General features: G+C 36.0%; 2 protein-coding genes across 3 annotated transcripts in view; both read left to right on the forward strand.

The window, feature by feature from the left end:
* Nucleotides 1-8,987, forward strand: part of DDX4 (DEAD-box helicase 4) — an 88,275-nt gene extending 79,288 nt beyond the window's left edge. For both annotated transcript variants that reach the window (XM_043590552.1, XM_043590560.1), the window contains exons 19-22: nucleotides 6,153-6,252; nucleotides 7,441-7,711; nucleotides 7,861-7,971; nucleotides 8,659-8,987. In XM_043590552.1, coding sequence (XP_043446487.1) covers nucleotides 6,153-6,252; nucleotides 7,441-7,711; nucleotides 7,861-7,971; nucleotides 8,659-8,745 — 569 coding nt within the window. In that variant the 3' untranslated portion in view covers nucleotides 8,746-8,987. The remainder of the gene's footprint in view (nucleotides 1-6,152; nucleotides 6,253-7,440; nucleotides 7,712-7,860; nucleotides 7,972-8,658) is intronic.
* A 5,019-nt stretch (nucleotides 8,988-14,006) lies between these two features.
* IL31RA (interleukin 31 receptor A) overlaps nucleotides 14,007-20,224 on the forward strand; it is a 93,189-nt gene continuing 86,971 nt past the window's right edge. The window contains exon 1 of the mRNA XM_043573443.1: nucleotides 14,007-14,039. Within this exon, the coding sequence (XP_043429378.1) occupies nucleotides 14,007-14,039 (33 nt within the window). The remainder of the gene's footprint in view (nucleotides 14,040-20,224) is intronic.

Raw genomic sequence — 20,224 nt, forward strand, 5'->3', positions numbered from 1 at the left:
TTAATTAAATGACAATAAAACCTTTCAAAATAAATATAGAAGGTAACATGATTGTTAAGAACCATAGCTCTTTCATAAATATAGTACTTTTGCTGCTTTTTTTTCCCTTTAAATAACCAAAAAACATAATAAAGTCAGCACAGTCTCTGCTATATAAGCTGATTAAGGAAAAGAAAGAATAAACTTTAATACTGTAATTACTGAAAATAGCTGTAAGTTATTTTCTGGAGTAAACTGACACTTCAGTTTAGGACAAAATGAGTGTTCCCTGGGTCCCCTAAGACCTTCTCGTAGGATCTCTGAGGTAAAACAGTTTTCATTATTATACTGAGAATTATTTATTTTAACATAATATACATGCCAATAAGTATTTCAATTTTTTCTTGGTTTTAAGTTTTAATATGGTAAATTTAATAACTGAAAGTGTTTGGGATTGTCAATAATATAAGAATTTAAGAATTTAATGGGGCCACAGACCAAAATTTTGAGAGCTACTACAGTAGGGAAAAACTACTCTTTTTTTTTTTCCTTCAAAACAGAAGCACATACAGTTTCTATCTCTGTTTTTATTACTCCTCCTATAGTCTCACTTAACTTATGTTAATTATAACTTTTAACCATAGTAACTTCTGTTTCATAGAGGAAACTGGAGGCAGGAATGTCAGACATAAGTGTTGTAGCTGACTACCAGAGCTCATGAACTTTTTTTTCACTTTTTTTTTTTAGTGTTTATTTTTGACAGGCAGTGCGAGCGAGCATGCGCAAGCAGAGGAGGGGCAGAGAGAGAGGGAGACACAGAATCCTCAACAGGCTCCAGGCTCTGAGCTGTCAGCACAGAGCTTGACGCAGGGCTCGGACTCACCAACAGTGAGATCATGACCTGGGCCAAAGTCGGATGCTTAACTGACAGAGCCACCCAGGTGCCCCTCATGAACTACATATACTACTTTTTTACGGCACACTTTGTTAAAGTATGAAAGTGCTGCAAATTTTTAAGTGGCAAAAATGAACATGTTTATTAACATGCCTCAAAGATATTGCATATGAAAAATAAGCAAAAGAACATGAACTTAGGTTTAGTAATTAATATGTGAGAATTCTAGTGATCACTAATTTACTCAATATAATCTACTCGTTTAAGTTACCTAAAGCTGAAGATGTTGGATATTATTTTCAGGATGACATTATGCAAAATATAAATACTGTTGAATAATGAATCAATTTACTGAACACAAGTTTGTTTTTATACTTTTAAGTCTTTAAAAATTTTTTTTTTTAATTTTTGAAATAGTGTAAGAATGTGGGGACAGAGAGAAAGGGAGACAATTTGAAGTAGGCTTCATGCTTAGATCTGTCAGCACAGAACCTGATGTGGGGCTAGAACCCACAAACCATGAGATCATAACCTGAGTCAAAGCTGGACCTTAATCGACTGAGCCCCTATGTTGTTATGCTCTTAAACATTATGGAGAATATTAGCTTATTTGAGTGGCTAACCTACATAGGCTAAGGAAAACCCAACTAAAATAAGGTGTTTGTATTATTAAACTGATAAATCAGAGAAAAGATGTTTTAAACTGAAGTTTAAAAAGATTTTCAAACTGAAGTTATTAGTCTTGAGTTTATCAAAGATTTCACTTATGTGTACTTGTAATCTTAAATGTTTCAGATTTAATTCCTGTAGGAAGATTTTTTTTCAAAAATAGTTCAGTTTTAGAAATTCAGTTTTGTTATTCTCTGGGAATTTTAGGAATGTTTGCTTCTATAAATTATTTTTCTGTTTTATATAACTCAGTAAACCAAATCAGAATTAATTTGATAGACCTATAAGACACTTTTTAAAAGATGCTTTAATAGACTTTTATAATTTTTTTTTCTAGTTTTGCTTCTCCCCTCTTCCTATTTTCTCCTTCTGCAACAGTAATTAGATAATATTAGATCTTCTTGTTCTGTCCTCCATATTTTGTAACCTCATTTTCATATTTTCTACTTGTTCTGAGTTGTATTCTAGATAGTCTGGGTAGTTATTCAGATTTACCATCACTTTTGCAGAAACTGTACATATACTGGTACAGTGTATATGTATAGTTCTCTGCCATTTTGCTACCTGGGTGTATTTGTGTAATTACCACCAACATCAAGATCCAGAGCTACTACCTCACCACAAAGATATCCCTTGTGCTGTTTTTATAGCATACCCACCACTCCTACCCTCACTGCCTATCCCTATGTCCTCACAACCACTAATCTGTTTTCCATCTTTATAATATTATAATTTAAAAAATCCTATGTAAATGGAATCATGTATATGTGACCTTTGAAATAGTTTTTTCCTTTCGCTGTAGTGCCCTTAAGATCATCAAGTTGTTGTGTCAGTGGTTGATTTCTTTGTATTGCTGAGGAGTATTCCATGGTATGGATATACTTGTATTTTTGGTTCTTAGCCCTTCTGTCAATTTTATTCCTTTTAATTGTTAAATTTATACCATTTAGGTTCATTGCAATTATTAGAGGTTAGGGCTTAATCATTTCATTTTTTTAATGTTTGTGCCATAGAACATTTATTTTTATGTGTGCCAGTAAACATGAAGAAGTTAGGTTTGATTTTACAAGACTCTGAAAAGGACTAAGTTCAGATTCGTCCATGACATTTGCCTATTCTTCTTCTTCTTTTCTTTTTTATTTCTTATTTTTAGTTATTTTTAAATTTTTGTCCAAGTTACTTAGCATATAGAGCAATAATTTCAGAAGTAGAATCCAGTGATTCATCCCCTACATATAACACCCAATGCTCATCCCAGCAAGTGTCTTCCTTAATGTCCCTTACCCATTTGGTCCATCCCCCAGCCCACAACCCTTCCAGTAGCTCTGTTTGTTCTCTATATTTAAGAGTCTATTATTTAACCATTTCTGTCTTCTTTTTGTTCCTTCTGTTTCTCATTTCTCTGTTGTTGTCTTCCTTGAATGTTTTTTAGAATTCAGTTTTGATTTTCCTAGTTTTTTGAGTTTTTAAGTATATCTTAGCATACCTTTGTTAGTGGTTGCTCTCAAGGCATTACACTGCACATAAATAATTACAGTGTGTCAGTACTGTTGTCTGTATTGTGTCAGTTTGAGTGAAGTGTAGATACCTTATCTCCCTTTGTGTTCCTTTATCCTCCCTTATTTATTTATTTACTTTTTTCTTTCCATAATAGTACGTGTATTCTTTAATCCCAGTCACCTATTTCACCCATTCATTCCCCACCTACTTCCCCTCTGGTAACCATCATTCTGTTCTCTGTAGTTAAGAGTCCTCCTTGATTTTTTTTTCTCTTTTTTTTCCCCCTTAGCTTGTTTGTTTTGTTTCTTAAATTCCACATATGAGTGAGATCACATAGTATTAGTCTTTCTCTGTCTTATTCGGCTTAGCATTATACTCATTAGCTCCTTCCATGTCATTGCAAATGGCAAAATTTCTTTTTTATGGATGAATAGTATTCCATGGTATGTATATACCACATCTTCTTTATCCATTATCAATGGACACTTGAGCTGCTTCCATAGTTTGGATATTGTAAATAATGCTGCAGTAAGCATAGGGGTACATGTATCCTTTTGAATTAGCATTTCTGTAATTTGTGGGTAAATACCTAGTAGTACAATTAATGGATTGTAGGGTAGTCCTATTTTTAATTTTTTGAGCAACCTCCATACTCCATACTGTTTTTCACAGTGGCTGCACGAGTTTGCATTCCCACCAATGGTGGAAGAAGGTTCCTTTTTCTCCACATCTTTACCAATACCTGTTGTTTCTTTTGGTTTTGATTTTAGCCATTCCTACAGGTGTGAGGCTTTTTAAAGAGGCTTTAAGAGCTGTTGTAATTTAATTTTTTAATATTCTCCACAAGGTATTAATATAATTATTACATATAATAAAAAAATCCTTTCTGAATTACACATAAAGTGCTTTAGTTCTGCTTTAAGCCACAGTTCTACCGCTTAACTTTCTGGGGTTAAGAATGACCCCAGAAATACAGAGAATTGCAATCTAGCTACTATTCTATTAGGAGAATAGTAGAATCTATTAGAATTATTTTTAGATTCTTAGTTGATTTTTATTTAGCTCACAATGGACTAACAAAATGGATACTCCATCACTTTTCACTCAACAGAATAGAGATTTATAATTCATCTGTTTATAGAGATCACTGAATGGTCTGATCATAAAGCTAAATTTGCAATTATTGCTATCACCAGTGGTAGTATGACCTATTGTCTGAACTAGAACAAATACAAAATCATTAGAGAGGAAGAATTCTAGAGAAAGTCAGAGTTAAATTCTTATCGCCACTGGGATTCATACTGAAAACCAAGAAAAGAGATCAGGGCTTAAGTTGCTCAAGAGTATTAAGTACTTGATACTATCAGTTGTATCAGTTTTGGCTTTGGGCATCTTATTGGATGACTTCCAAAACTGTGGAAAAATAATTGATAAAAAATCACTATTCTAATAATATGAAAATGACTATATCTCAAAGATTTAACTGATTTATTCCTGTAGGAATCACTTGCCCTTTGATTTTTCTGCTTGATTGTTCACAGGTCTGAGAGTTAATGAAGCACCACCTCTGAGCCTTTTTTTTCTTATAGATCTCCTATTTCAGTTAATGTTAGTTCTGTTTTTCCAGTTACTCAGACACAGTCTTGGGAGTCCTCCTTCATTTCTTTATTTAACTGCATATATCATTTCTGTTAGCAAAATCGTTTTGGATCTAACAGCAGAATTTATTCAGAATCCATTAAGTCCTTAGTTAAAACAAAGACCAGATCTTGTCACTTCTTTGTTCAAAACGTAGTGGCTTCCCTTCTCAAAATGAAGAAGTTTTTTTTCAATGGCCTTCACGACTCTGTGTGACACAGCTGCCATTACTTCTCTGTCTTCATGTTTTGCTGTCTCTTGCTCACCCGACTCCAGCCAGACTCCTCATTGCTGTTACTCACACGTGCCAAGCATGTTTCTCCATCATGGCCTTGTTACTTGCTGTTCCCTCTACCCAAAATGTAGGGGTCACATGAGGGCCCCTGTGTGTGTGTGTGTGTGTGTTAGCACATAACTCCCATGTCTCTTAGCCTTTCCTTTATATTTGTCCTTCCCTGTGCCTTGATGTTCTTCCCCAAGTATCTCAGTAGTTTATTATTTTATTCTTAGTTCTACTTAGATGTCATCTAATTAGAAAGGGTACATCTAAAGTAGCCCTCTTGGGACTCTATTTATCCTTGTGGGTTTTTTTTTTTTTTCCATTTTAGGGCTTATTGCATAATACTTATTATTTGCATCTCCACAATGAGAGCAAGGGCTTTGTTTTCTTTGCAGTATTTCCAACACCTGGAATAGTGACTGGCATCTCTTAGGCACTAAATATTTGTTGAATAAATGAAGCCAACTAATAGGGAAATGAGGGAGAGGAATTATGAACAGTAATACAGTCTTCTTTCCATTAAGGCTATAAATTACCTTCTTTCCTCTCCAACATAGGGAGATTCCTTGTGTGAAAAAATCTCTGGCTCATGCTTGAAGTTCTACCAATTAAATTCTTTAAGCTAACTGGTAAATATTTTTGACTCATAAAATCCTAGGATAAAGTCACTTAGTTTTTTTGATAAATAATACCTTGGAACTAAAAGGGTTTGAATTAACAGAGAATGTTGAAACACAGAATGTTGCAGAATTTGTCAGCTTTGGGTTGGATGCCTTATAAATAGTTTGGGCAATCAAGGCAGAATGCAAGATTGGATTATCTCGGGAGGTAAGGAGCAAAGGCATTAATTTAATGAGTGGGAAATGAAGGTGCTGAGATGAATTTGGAACTGCTAAGAGTTGGCAGGTAGATACCATTTATCTTGCCCTTAGTCAGCTTTTTGGTGTTGGCCTGGGAGGGCAAAGGTCAAGCTCATTTTTTTAGTCCCTAAAGTAGGAAACAGTTCTGATACTTTATCTTTGACATTCATTCATTCAGGAAATATTTGGGCTGCTGTTACCTACCAGGCCTGGTCTTGGTCTTGGGAATACAGTGATGGATGAGACTATTTCCTACTAATACCTCCTGGCTTTTTTTTCCTTTTCCTAATTTTATAGTTTCTGTGTTTATCACTGTTTCATTGTCTTGTAGGTGATGAAAGAACTATGGTTTTTGTTGAGACTAAGAAAAAAGCAGATTTTATTGCTACTTTCCTTTGTCAAGAAAAAATATCAACAACAAGTATTCATGGGTGAGTAGATTAATACGATTTCATAGTAGGGAGGTGACACTTGTATTTGTCATTTGCTAAGAAATAGCAGTGCATGTAACTGACATGACATAATCCTAAGATTCAGAATTCTCAAGATCTAAACTGTTAGTCATTTTAAGTTTTTATAAGAACTAAGAGGTGGGGATAGGTGAGTTAAAGGTTTGTCTTGGACTCCTCATCATGAGGAGTGGTAACTTGTCAAGAGAACTCAATAAGTTTTTCTCTTCTGCTGAATCCAATCTTTCTCTTGGTTGAAATTTTTTATTGAAGTGCATAAAAATGTCATATGAGCACAACTTCATTGACACTTTACTCATGGATCTGAAATACTAATGAATATACAGAATTCTGAGATTATACTTAAACAATTTTTTTGAGAAAACATTCTAATCAAATAGTTGTGTATTGTCAAGACAAGTACAAGATTAATGGGTGAGATTTAATGTTTTTCACACTTGTTAAAATTTTTTTTTAAAGTTTATTTTTTGAGAGAGAGAGAGCGCACAAGTGGGGGAGGGACAGAGAGGGAGGAGGACAGAGGATCCAAAGCAGGCTCCACATTGACAGCAGAGAGTCCAATGTGGAGCTCAAACTCAAGAAATGTGAGATCATGACCTGAGCTGAAGTCAGATGCTTAACTGACTGAGCCGCTCAGATACCCTGATGTTTGTTTGTCTGACCTAAATTTGTGTTGTAGCACTCTGTACTACCTTTGTTACCTTACTTCATGTGCAAATGAGGATAATTGTTCCACCCTCAAAGTATTACTGTGAGAATTAAATAAAATGATGGCTTGAAAAAAATTAGTATAATACCTGGTATGTAAGAAGTAGATAGCAATGTTGATTGCTGCTATTTTTACTGTTACTGAAAACATGTTGAACTTGAATGGTTCACTGTAGTAATTTTTTTAATGTTTATTAATTTTAGAGAGAGAGAGCACATGTGAGCAGGAAAGGGCCAGGGAGAGAGGAAGGGAGAGAGAATCCCAAGCAGGCTCTGTACTGTCAGTGCAAAGCCTGATGTGGGGCTCAAAATCATGAACCGTGAGATCATGACCTGAGCAGAAATCCAGAGTCAAACACTTAACCGACTCAGACACCTAGACACCCCCACTGTAATAATTTTTTAAGAGCTGTCCTGACACATGCTTTCTTTGATTTCTAGTGACCGAGAACAGAGAGAGAGAGAGCAAGCTCTGGGAGATTTTCGCTGTGGAAAGTGCCCAGTTCTTGTTGCTACTTCAGTAGCTGCCAGGGGGCTCGATATTGAAAATGTTCAACATGTTATCAATTTTGATCTTCCTTCTACCATTGATGAATATGTTCATCGAATTGGACGTACTGGTCGTTGTGGAAATACTGGCAGAGCTATTTCCTTTTTTGATCCTGAATCAGATAACCATTTGGCACAGCCTTTAGTGAAAGTACTGTCAGATGTAAGTTTTAAATGTTTAAAACTGAATGGATATTATTCTGTCATTGAAAGTAGACCTTGTATATCTATGTATATTGAGGAAAAGTAAACTGCTATAATCTTTGAGACTAGATGCATATTGAATATGAAGTTAATAATTTCTTTTTTTAGGCTCAACAGGATGTTCCTGCATGGTTGGAAGAAATTGCCTTTAGTACATATGTTCCTGGCTTCAGTGGTAGTGCAAGAGGAAATGTATTTGCATCAGTTGATACAAGAAAGGTTAGTTGAGGGAAAAATTTAGAACTTGGCTTCCAGTTACTCTTTGTGAATGTTGTAGTTAATATTGTGAAGTAACAATAACGTTTAATAATTATCTTGTCATTTTTTATACTTAAAAGTTTAATATTTCTTAAAGTTTTATGTATGTATGTATTTTTGGTCTTAAAAGTGAGGAATAATATAACCTTTCAATTCACGCTCAAACATCCCTCCTTTCTCAAATTTGCTGGCATTTACAGTTCTCCTTTGGATTCTTCTGAATTTCCTGTAAGAATTCCTTATTTTTAGAGTTCTGACAGTATTAAGTAAGACAGAATACTAGAGATAGTGAGTTGCATGTCCTTTTTGATGTGTCTGTTTATAGGCAGCACCACTTTTATACAGCAACAGTGAATGCACTAACCATTAAATATTTATGCTTATTTATTAAGGTATAGAGGTTTCAGTTTTTCCATCTGCCAAAACTACTGATTAAAGAAAGATTTTCTTGAAATATTTTGTGTAATTTAGACTACCCAGGCTCATATGGGCCTTTATCAAATGGATTAAATTTAGTGAGAATCCAGTCTTTTATATTTTTGGGAAAAACATGGTGGGAAGCTTGAGTACCTTCTCTGAGTCTGGGAATGTAATTTGAGAGATATCATAAAATTAAATCTTTCTTTCTTTCTTTCTTTCTTTTTAAAGAATTACCAGGGCAAGAATACTTTGAACACAGCAGGGTTTTCTTCTTCACAAGCTCCCAATCCAGTAGACGATGAGTCATGGGATTAAAGCTAAAACATCCTTCAAGTTTGTGGTACAGTTTTGATGCAGAGAAGAAAATAGTTTTGATTTTTGAGTTTAACAGAAGTGCAAAACCTGACGCTCTAGTATCTTCTGTCCCTCGGTTCTTATTCCTACCCTTAAAATTCCTGCTGATTAGTTATGTGAAATACTAAAAATTAACAACATTGCAGTTACTGATATAAATGGTGTTAACTGGAAAGATTAAAGCATTCTGAATGTCTTGCTTATTTCTAGTGTATTCTTCAGGGGTTTTAAACATGTTTCATGTCTAAATACATAGTCTTAGTGTGGTATTTATTGATCCTAAAACAAGCAGTAGGATTTATGACAAACTTTTGTTTAGAAACTGAGTCTCCTTTTTTTGCTTAAAAAGGAGCCTTTAAAGCAATAGTGTGTCACTGAAATATGGTAACATGATTTTCATGTAACAGACAGTGAAAGACATAAGCCTTTTAAGGTGATTTTGACTTTAGTCATCACATATGTGATGAAAATTGTTAAATGCAATGTGAACTCTGTACACAATGACATAACAAATGTTTGTTTTTATTCTATACAGACTTTCCTTGAAAATAAAGGATGAAACACTTTTCCCCCTTAGTTTTCTAACAGCATTTAAAATTTTTCTTTGCTGCGTATCATAGTTCTCCTGTATTTTGAAATTTTGAGCCTTGTAAAATCAATGAAGTGAACAAGGTATTACATAAATTAAATATTATTGTATGATATACATTCATACACAAATGTAATAGTGAAAATCATTATTTGAAATCAAACTATATCAACAAAAAACAATACTGTTCACTTTTGCCACAATTAATTTTTTGATATTTTAATAATGAGGGAAAGAATCTTTTTTTCATTTACTAATATATATCTTAAATATGTCTAGAATGTAAGTAGTTCTTAATCATTAAGTAAATGAACCAAAACATTAAGACATGAAACAAGTAAGAATTAGGGAGACAAAAAATTAACCATTACAAATGTTTGTTATCATTAACTTAAAATATCCAAAGCAACATGTCCTCAACATATATCTTGTTACATGAATTTGGTTTATAATTAAGGCATCACACATGAAAAGAGAAGGTCTGTTTAACACATGTTTTTAGGATTAGATACCTACCCCATGCCATATTCAATATCAGTTCCATGTGCATTACTAAAAGTAATTTACTTTTACATTTACTACAAAAAATACAGTTAAGTATGAAAGCTTTGAATTGGGGATGAGAGTTGAGTTAAAACTCAGAAGTCAGAAATCCCAAAGGATTTGTGCACAAAAGGATGAGTTGCTTATTGAACGAGTAAACAACAAAGAAAAATACGACTACAATGATTACAATGATTACAGTGACTACAATGGATTATCAGTGAGTAGTTCATGATAATGTGGATATGTAGGAATACCATTAGAGGAATGCACAAAGAACAGATAGACAACTCAAGGGAAGTTCAAGTAATGAAAATATGGGAAATATTTAACATGTACTGTGTAATCTCATTTCTGGGAAAGGTTAAATTAAGGAAAGCATTGGTGTCATTACTCATAGTACCTGTGTGTCTTAATTTTCTCCTCCAGTTTGTTTTGTTTACAAAGGGTATTTACAGGCCATTTGTCTTTTTTGTTTGTTTCTTTTTTAAATGTTTTATTTATTTCTGAGAGAGAGAGTGTGTGCAAGCAGGGGAGGGGCAGAGAGAGAGAGGGAGACACAGAATCTGAAGCAGGCTCCAGGATCACAGAGCCTGATGCAGGACTGGAACCCACATACTGTGAGATCATGACCTGGGCTGAATCTGGACACCCAACCGATTGAGCCACCCAGGCGCCCCTTTTTTCTGTTTCTTGAAAGAGCTTTTGGTCATACCTGGCCTGATTGCTTTAAAAATATTTTTGAATTTGCATGATTTGTCAAATTACCATAATAGCATTACTGAATCAGTATAAAAAAGGAAATAAAATTGTACCAGTTACAGTATCATTACAAACCCACTGTTAATGTCCCCATGTTCAATTACTTTCTGCATTTCTAGGTATACATTTGAATGATTTCTTTAAAATACATCAAAGTAACAGGTACAGGTATGATTAGAAAATAAAATGCTATTGAAGAGTTTATAATAGGAAGAAGTATTCTGCCTCTTTCTTTCAAATTGCTATTCCACCTCCCATGTTCAATGGTTTCACCATTTCTGGTAGTTGGTATCTTAGGTTTTATTTTTATCTCACCAAGCTGAGATTTCTCTTGGCTTTCTGTATAATGGGTAAAGATTTAACTGACCTCAGTCTTACTTCTTGGGTAATTTTAATATAGTTATAAGTATACTTTGTGAGGTGATGGTAAAATCACCCTTTCTCTTCTCTCTGTTAGGGCTTTTACAGTGTATCAACTTCAAACTGTACATTAACATTTCCAGAGTTAACATTTCCACTCTATTCTAATAACCATAAAGTTTCTCTTTTATATTTATAGGTTGGTTCTAAAATTGGAAATCAACAGGCAGGGTTTACATAAATAAAAACTTAAAAAATAAGAAAAGCAGAGGAAAATATTGTTTGCTGAATGGACCAATTAACACAGTTTGATTTCCTTTTTTTAAATTTATTTTTTCAATTTTATGATCTCTGTTGTGTTTCCAGGAAGAATTCTAAATCTCAGGGTCAAATGAAAATTGATCAAAACCATTCCACATACTAATTTGCTTTAAACTTGAATCGTAGTCTCTTTGAGCAGTTTTACCTTTGAGCAATTTTACCCTTCTGTTTGTCTTTTTTTTCTTTCTGGGCGAAGAAACATGTTGTTTTCACCATATCATTACCTTTCTGGGTTACTGTATTGCCTCCAAAAGATACTGATATTTCTAAATTTTTTGAGTGGGCTTTTTAATTCTGGCTAGTAGTTGGTGTGTTTAGCAGATCATTCTTTTCTGGACCTGAAAGTGTTTTGTACATTGTCTCATAATTTTTCCTAAGTTTTCTTTCTTCTGTCTATATCCTATCTCTCATGTTTTTTGTCTTTTGGATTGTTATGTTCTGGTAGAATTTTTACTATTTTTTAACCCTCTGATTTTTAAAAGCAATTTCTTATTTCCAAGGGCAATCTTACTTTCCTCTGTTTTTCTTATTTTTTAAGTTTTTATTTATTTTTTTAATTTTTTTTTAACATTTATTTATTTTTGAGACAGAGACAGAACATGAACAGGGGAGGTTCAGAGAGAGAGAGGGAGGCACAGAATCTGAAACAGGCTCCAGGCTCTGAGCCGTCAGCACAGAGCCCGACGCGGGGCTTGAACTCACGAACCGTGAGATCATGACCTGAGCTGAAGTCGGACGCTTACCGACTGAACCACCCAGGCGCCCCAAGTTTTTATTTATTTAATCTGTACACCCAGAATGGGTTCAAACCCACAACCCTGAGATCAAGAGTTACAGTGCTCTTCCAACTGAGCCAGCCAGGCACCCCTCTTCTGTTTTTTGAAATGTTGCTTAATAGTGAATTTTCTGCTTCACTTAGGAATTTAACCTGAAAATCTTTTTTTTTTCCTTTTTTTTTTTTTTTTTTTTTTTTTTTTTTTTACATTCACCAGTTGTTCTGCTGCTTGGCATCAGAAATCTTAAGCCTTGATCAGTTTGTAAGTTGTATGTTTATTGAATGCTAGCTTTACTCAGATACAGCAATGTCTACCTTTCCCAGCAGGGCCTACAGGTTAAGTGCTCTTCTGTCTCTCTAAATTTTTTTTACATGTTTTATTCTTGAGAGAGAGAACGAATGAATGGATGAATGGGGGAGGGGCAGAGTCACAAATCCGAAGCAGGCTCCAGGCTCTGAGCTGTCAGAACAGGGCACAATGCAGGGCTCTAACTTAGAAGCCGTGAGATCATGACCTGAGCTGAATTTGGTGCCCAACCGACTGAGCCACCCAGGAGTCCTTGTGTCTCTTTAATTCTACAATCACAGCCTGTTCTCTAGAGAAGGCATAGGTTGGGATGTGAACAATAAAGCTTAGATTTTCTTTCCTAGAGGCTTGTGCATTTTTAATGAGCCAAAGGCTCTGGCCTAAACCAAAGTAGGAAGCTCAAAATGCGGAATATGAAGCATAATGTGAAAGTTTGGGAATAATGGTGATGCAGTAGCAAATAAAGGTGAAGAGTGGTCCTGATTACAGTTAGGGTAAACTTACCTACTTCATCTGTCCCTCTGTTCTTGAAGTGGAGTAGCTATGGCTTTTCTGATTTACGTTTTTCAGCATTGATAACTTTTCTATATAGAGCAGATGCCTTGGTGGGACGTTTACTCTTCCAACCCTGCCCATAACTTTACACTTACCCAGTTTGCATAGTTAACGGCTTTATTTATCCGATTAATTTGGGAGAAGGCAGCATTTCATTTTGGCTGGTTTGTGTGCTCTTCACAGATTTTTAAATGTGTTGAAGATAGGGTACCTATCTAGTCTTTAAGTTCTGAGAGCCCTTTTTCAGTAGCTCGCCAGCATGCGGCTGCTATCTGTGGTGGGCAGACGTTGCTCTTGCTTTCTATCGGCATGATCCCCTCCTGCTCCCTCCCCACGCCCCGCGCCGCTCCCTGCCCTTTCGCACCCCTTGCCTAACTGCGTGCCTAATACATCTTTTGTAAATATTAGCCCAGCATTGTGCCCTGAGATCCTGAGGAAAGGAGCTCTCAGCATCCAACCAGGAGAGAGCCGAGCCTGGGCACGCAGGCGGCGGTGGCTACTGTGAAGCTGCTGGTGCTGCGAAGCAGTTTCCGCCTGCGTCCGGGCTTCTGGAGGCGGCTCCCAGGTGCGGCCCCAACCTGTGGTTCTTCCGCTCTCCAGGACCTGGCAGAGCTCATTCCGAGGCCCAGAAATGACAGCTAGCGAGGGCGTGGGGCAAAGGGAGCCTTCGGGTGGAGTAGGAGGCTGGCCTGAAGGGACCCAGGGGGCTGAACCGCAGCGGAAGGGTGCCTGCATGGGCGACGGGTGCACTGGAGGTGGGATGGCACTGTAGGCTGTCCTTGGACTTTCCCTTTAGCATTCCTAAACTTTCTGGATCACATCTACAGAGCCCAATTGTACATTAAATCTCAGGGCTCTTACCAGCCTCTCTCAAGTCCACTTATACCCCCCACCCAAAGGGTTCAGAACAGCAGATTTAAGACTCCTACTCTAGAGAATATACGGTAGTGCCATGAGGAATTCATGTCAAGAGAGGACAGTACAGACGCTGAAATAGAAGTGAGCAAATGATGTGGCCTCAAGTTTGGGGGCTGGAGATTCAGGTAAATTCCTTAATCCTTTAAATGATTGATTGTTTTGCTGTAATTTAGGGAATAATTTTCAAATCATCAAAGTGGGGTATTGGAATTTACTTTTCTGTGGGGGATTTTGAGTGTGAGAATTCGTAAAAGGATTTTTTGTCTCCATCACTTAGTGTGTTCTGCAGCTGGAGTCTAATGTGTTTGTGGGATTCTTTTTCACTATTCCAGGGACAAAAACCACCTTTTCTTCTCCTGAATATATGAGCTTATTAATTATCCCAAAGTCTTGGATATGTCCATTTTAATTTGATTTTTGTCTTCGTTTTGGAAGGGGGGTTACAATGTAGGGGATTAAAACATTTTCAACAGAAATCCAAACACTTTATTTAACAGCTTACATGTGTTGGAGGAGAAGCTTTTATATAGCAAGGTAGGCATGATGCTTCAAAATAAATAACTAGTTGGAGTAACCTTAACATTGGCTTTATTTGTTGACATGTGGTGCCTAGTGCTATCAGTGATCTGCTTTAGGCCTTGGTTTGCTTATATATAAAAATAAGACAATAACTGGGTTTTTTTCCATGTTCATCTCTAATCAATGAAGAAGTCACACAATGCATGTATTACAAGTGTTTTTTTTAACAGAGGCAGTCTGAAGACTGTGTAAGAATGCAGAGTATCATAGCTAAATGTTGGTATAGTTGTATTTTGATGTTCAAGTCTTATTCTAGTATTGCACTAGCTGCTTTATCAGTGTTAAATGTATAGTTGAGAAACAAGTCAGATCACATCTGCAGCTATAGTGGTTGAATCTCTTTATAAATATTACATGGGCATGAGTGATGCTTGTTAATTGACTGTTCTGGCATCTTTATACTTCATCTTTTCATTTTTTCATCGTCCTTTAGATGTTCCACCACTGAAGATTTATTCATGATAATTCACACGTGGTAATGAGCCAATGTGTTCTTGCCAGGTAAATGTAATGCAGGTTCTGACAGTTTCATCTTAAAATGTTTGTTGTTTTTCTGAATTATATTACTGGGTTACCAGTCATCTGTGTTTGTAGAAAGTTTGGTTCCAGTAATTTTTTTTCAATTCTGAAAACAGAAGTATTGTTGATATAGTGTCACAAAGTTAATACCACCATTTGATATAGAATGTAGTACCAAAACAAGTACAGTTTATCATAGTGTGGGTATTAGATATAAAATACATAGAGTGATGCTGATTGCCTATTTAAACAAAGTTCTAAAGAGACCTTGTAGTTTTCTCATCTGTGTATATAATTTGGTAGGAAAATGAACCCTACTGTAGTGAAAAGACTCAAACTGACCTAAGTTCAAACCCAGCTCAACAACTTACTAATAATTGTGTGCTCTGAAACAAGTTAACTTTTTTAATTTTTGAACTTGAAACAAAATTTACATATAATCAGAGACACAAATCTTAAGTATATGGCTTCAATTTTTACTGCATATATTTCTAAACATCACCCAAATCAAGATATCTATGACTTCTATGACCTTCTTGCCCCTTTCCAGTTGAATTGCTGCCCAGAGGTTATAAGTATTCTGATTTTTGTTACCATAGATTTGCCTGTTCTTGAATTTGATATAAATGGAATCATAGAGCTTGCCCTGTTTTGTGTCTGGCTTTTTGTCCAACGTAAAACCTGGGAAATTTATCCATGTTGGTTTGTGTATCACTAGTTTGTTCATTTTTTTATTCTGTCATATGAATACATTACAAATTGTTTTTCCAGTTTCTTGTTGATGGGCATTTCAGTTGTTCACGATTTTTTATGAATAAAGTGCCTATGAATATTGTGCAAGTCTTTTGGTACATAAGCACTCAATTCTCCTAGGGGTGGAATTGCTGGGTCATAAAGTAGGTATGTGTTTAACTTTATTAGAAACAGCCAAAGAGTTTTCTAAAGTGGTTGTACTATTTAATGTGGCCACCAGCATTTTAAGACTTTTTCATTTGCTCAACATCCTCACTATCACTTAGTATTGCCAGTATTACTATTTCTAGCTATTAATGTGGTTTTAATTCATATTTACCTGGTGTTTAGTGATGTTGAGTGCCTTTTCATATGCCTCTTGGGTATATTTGTGTCTCTACACTTGTTTACATTTCTACCTAGTCAGGTTTTGCAAACCATATACCATGAGTGGTATAAGAGAGTGGAGAAAAAATGGAATTAAGAGAGATGGGGTGCTATCTTGCTCAATAGTGACAGCAAGATATGTGGAAGTGTTTTGTCCTTAGGCTAAATAACAGTCCTTTGGGTCACTGACTATATCTATTAGGGTGACCCTACCTATTGCTAACCCCTAAAACTTCAGTGACTTAGGATAGATTTACTTTTTTTTGCCCACCTTGACTGTCTAAGGAGCGTATTCCCAGTAGGTAGGTTGCCTCTCAACTATTTACTTAGAATTCCAGGATTCTTCCATCATGTAGATCTGCAATCTTTGATACATGGCTTACAAGGTCTTTATGCTTCTCTTCATCAAGCTAGAGAACGGAAGAGAGTGGAGGCAGAGGAAGGAGGACAAGGACATATGGAAGATTTTGATGGGTCAGGCAAGGAAATGGCATATACATCTCTTTTCACATTCTACTGTTGAGAACTTAATTGAATGTAACTGTAAGGGAGCTCGGAAAAGTAGTCTTCTTCTGTGTGCCCAGGAAGCTGGGAATCAGCCAGCAGTCTCTGCCAATACTGATGAAATGATATGTTCTCAGGAATAGTCAACTGATTTCTGTATTAAACTGAGTCAGGACAAAAACTCACTTCTTGATAGCCTTCAAATGCCAATGAATCTATGTAAACTTATAAATAAGGCATTTCTCATTCTTTTTGTGTACCCTCACAGTGCTGTAGGAGTTGGAGAATGACCATTAGAAGTACAGATAATGATAACTTAATGAATCCATTATGTGATGGTTAAAATACTTTGTTGAAAGCTCTTTTCCATTTTATTTATTTAATATGTCATATTTATAAAATAAATGTAATTTAGAATAAGGTAATTACTTTGTCTTTTAGTAATATTTCAGGACTTTGTGATTTTAAAACTTTAAAAACCCCTTAAACCATTTTTTTGAGACTTAATAGAAAATGACTCCTGATACTGTCCTTGCGGAAATGGAAAGCTCTTTGACACTTTCCCTTAAGTTTCTAAGATGTTCCTAATATGTTGGAGTTGCTGAGTCATTGCCCTGTTCTTCTTTTATTGAGTTCTAAACCAGTAAGACATAGATTGCCTTGAATCACCTAAGCCCTGGGTCAGCAGTCTTTCTAGCTCTTAAGAGTCCAGTGCACATCATTGTTAGAAGGAGTAGGGAGAAGAAAACAAGGGAAGAAAGAAGGGAACAGAAAGAAAATGCGTGTATGCAGTAGAGTTTCTTAAGTTGTTCCATGTTTAAGCTTTTATGGGCAAAGTATTGCTCTACAGCAGTCCTGTACTTTAGAAATATAACGTGAGCCATATATGTAATCAGTATATCCCAAATATCATTTCAACATTTAATCTTTATAAGAATTAGATATTATAAATTTTCTTTGTACTAAATCTTTGAAATCCACTACACCATATTATAATTACCTCATATCTCATTAAATTTTTTTTTAATGTTTATTTATTTTTGAGAGAGTGAGATAGAGTGCAAGTGGGAGAAGGGCAGAGAGAGAGGGAGATCCAGAATCCGAAGCGGGGTCCTGGCTCTGAGGTGTCAACACAGAGCCTGATGCGGGGCTCAAACTCATGAGCCGTTAGATCATGACCTGAGCCGAAGTTGGATGCTTAACCAACTGAGCCACCCAGATACCCCCACAACTCATTTTAGATGTGGTTTTCATTGGAAATTATTTAGTCTTTGTAAAATAGACTTAATGTATTAGGATTCACATATGTACTATAGATACCCAAGTTGTTCCAAACATACTTAGAAAAGTTTCCAGTAGGTGAGACAATTCTCAGATTTTAATTTTAATTAGATTAAGAATTCAGTTTTTCAGTTGTACTAGCCATGTTTTAAGTACTCAATAGCCACATGTGGCTACTGGCTTCTTGGTCAACAGTTTAGCTCTAGAGTATAGACTCAGTTTGAACTGAAAGCTCTAGGAAAGCATGAACTTCTCCCTGGCATTGAAGAGTACTTAAATATTTGTGGTTTGAAGATATTATCAACCTATTTTAATGTTAGTGGAGTTAGAAAGTGAGGCATAATAAATAAATGAATTGAACAGCTGGAGCGAAGCCAGGCTTCTTTTTCAAAACTTAATTGCTCCTTAAATTAGCTTTCAGAGTGCAACTATTTAGACCAGAATGGTTACACTTTTTGGAGGATGCCTCTCTCCAGCCCAATGGCTATTAACTGGCCAAATGGCCTATTACTTGTCACAGGTAAACAGTTATGAGGGAAAATACTCAAGTGCCCTTTCTATAACCCACTAGTTAGGATTTGGGGAATATAAACCAAAGGAAAATGTAGTCGAAACAATTAAGGTTGAAAGTATGGAAAATAATCCTACATCCCATTCCATGTTACTCTGCAGAGGAAAATAGGTTGTTGTTATAGAGGCATGCACTTCTAATTTACCAAAAAACAAAACAAAACAAAACAAAAAACCACAAAAACAAAACCCAAATCCCACAAAACCCTAACCTGGAAAATGTTCCTCAGTGTTAGAAAAGGACTTTTTATATTCTTTGATAGTGGGAATATTATACTCTATTAGGCATATGTTTTGTCCACTAATTACCCAAATTGTACTAGTTCAGTGTTCTGAAGATGGTTTCCTTTCACAAAGCCTTCCTTGATTACCATAGTTGAGTTGCTTCCTTCTTTCCTTCAAGTCCTTTCTCATGAAAATAAAATATTTTTATCATCTTAATACATATCTACAGTGCTGTGAATTGTTTCCATTGGATAAGTTTTGTCATGTCTAGCACAGCCAAGTCAGTGTTCTCATAAGCGGCAGTTGCTCAATATTTACTTGAATACACAGAAAAAGAGAACAATCCTGAAATCGTGGCTGATGAGCTTCTTAAGAACCTCTGACTATGGCCATGCTTTGTGTTGAGATTGCCTGACTGCATTCTGCTGTACTTGACTGATGGCAGAAACTCAGCTGAGCTGCCAGGTATTGGAGTAGTGAATTAAACCAGCCAAAATGAAAGTGACAGTCAAGCTTTTAGTCACTTATTGCAGTTAAATAAATAGGAGTCTAAACCAGAGAAAAGACTTCCCAGCTCCACTTCTCCCTATGGAATGGCCTACAGAGTGAGGATCAGATGCATCAGCATGGATATTGGGTGGTGTTGAGTGAGCCACAAACAAAAGCCTTCTGCAGATTTATGGACTGTTGGAGGAAGGAGGAAGAAGGGCTAGGAGTGAAAAAGTATTCAGTCAGAATGAAGGAGTTTGCCTTACAGTTTTCCCATATAGGGAGACCTGCAAATGGAGTCACCTGGGCCAGAGTCCTTTATTGCAACAGCTTTCAGAGATTACAGTGTACTGGTTGTACCCCAAACTGGATGTGGGGAGGACAGCTTTCTCCTGTGAGGCCTGCCAGGTAAATCCTGTGTAATTGCCTGTGGCTGGTCCTGAAATGTCATACAGGTTTTTTTGGCTAGAAGCTGTACTCCTCAAATGGAAAATCACTTCTAAAGATTTTAAACTATTTTCATCTATTGCAGGATGTACATGTTCTTACTTTTTAGTATCAGGATGCATTTTACAGTTGATGCCAGCCAGGTAATAGTTGTGATCTAATTGTGTGAAACCTTCCATTGACACCTTTGAATAAAATCAAAAGTATCTTTTCCCCATTGTGTATTCTTGCCTGCTGTGTTATAGATGAATTGATCATGTAAGTGTGGGTTTATTTCTGGGCTCTCTGTCCCATTCCATTGACCTATGTCTCTGTTTTTGTGCCAGTACAATCCTGTTTTGATTATTACAGCTTGTAGTATATCTTGAAATATGCGATTGTGATACCTTCAGTTTTGTCCTTCTTTCTCAAGATTGCTTGGGTTTTTCAGGATCTTTCGTTATTCCACACAAATTTCAGTATTATTTGTTTTAGTTCCATGAAAAGAGCTATTGGTGTTTTGACAGGGCATTGAATCCGTAGATTGCTCTGGGTAGTATAGACGGTTTAGTGGTTGTAAGCCTTCCAGTCTATGAGC

Source organism: Prionailurus bengalensis, chromosome A1 (assembly GCF_016509475.1).
Source record: "Prionailurus bengalensis isolate Pbe53 chromosome A1, Fcat_Pben_1.1_paternal_pri, whole genome shotgun sequence".
Taxonomy (NCBI): domain Eukaryota; kingdom Metazoa; phylum Chordata; class Mammalia; order Carnivora; family Felidae; genus Prionailurus; species Prionailurus bengalensis.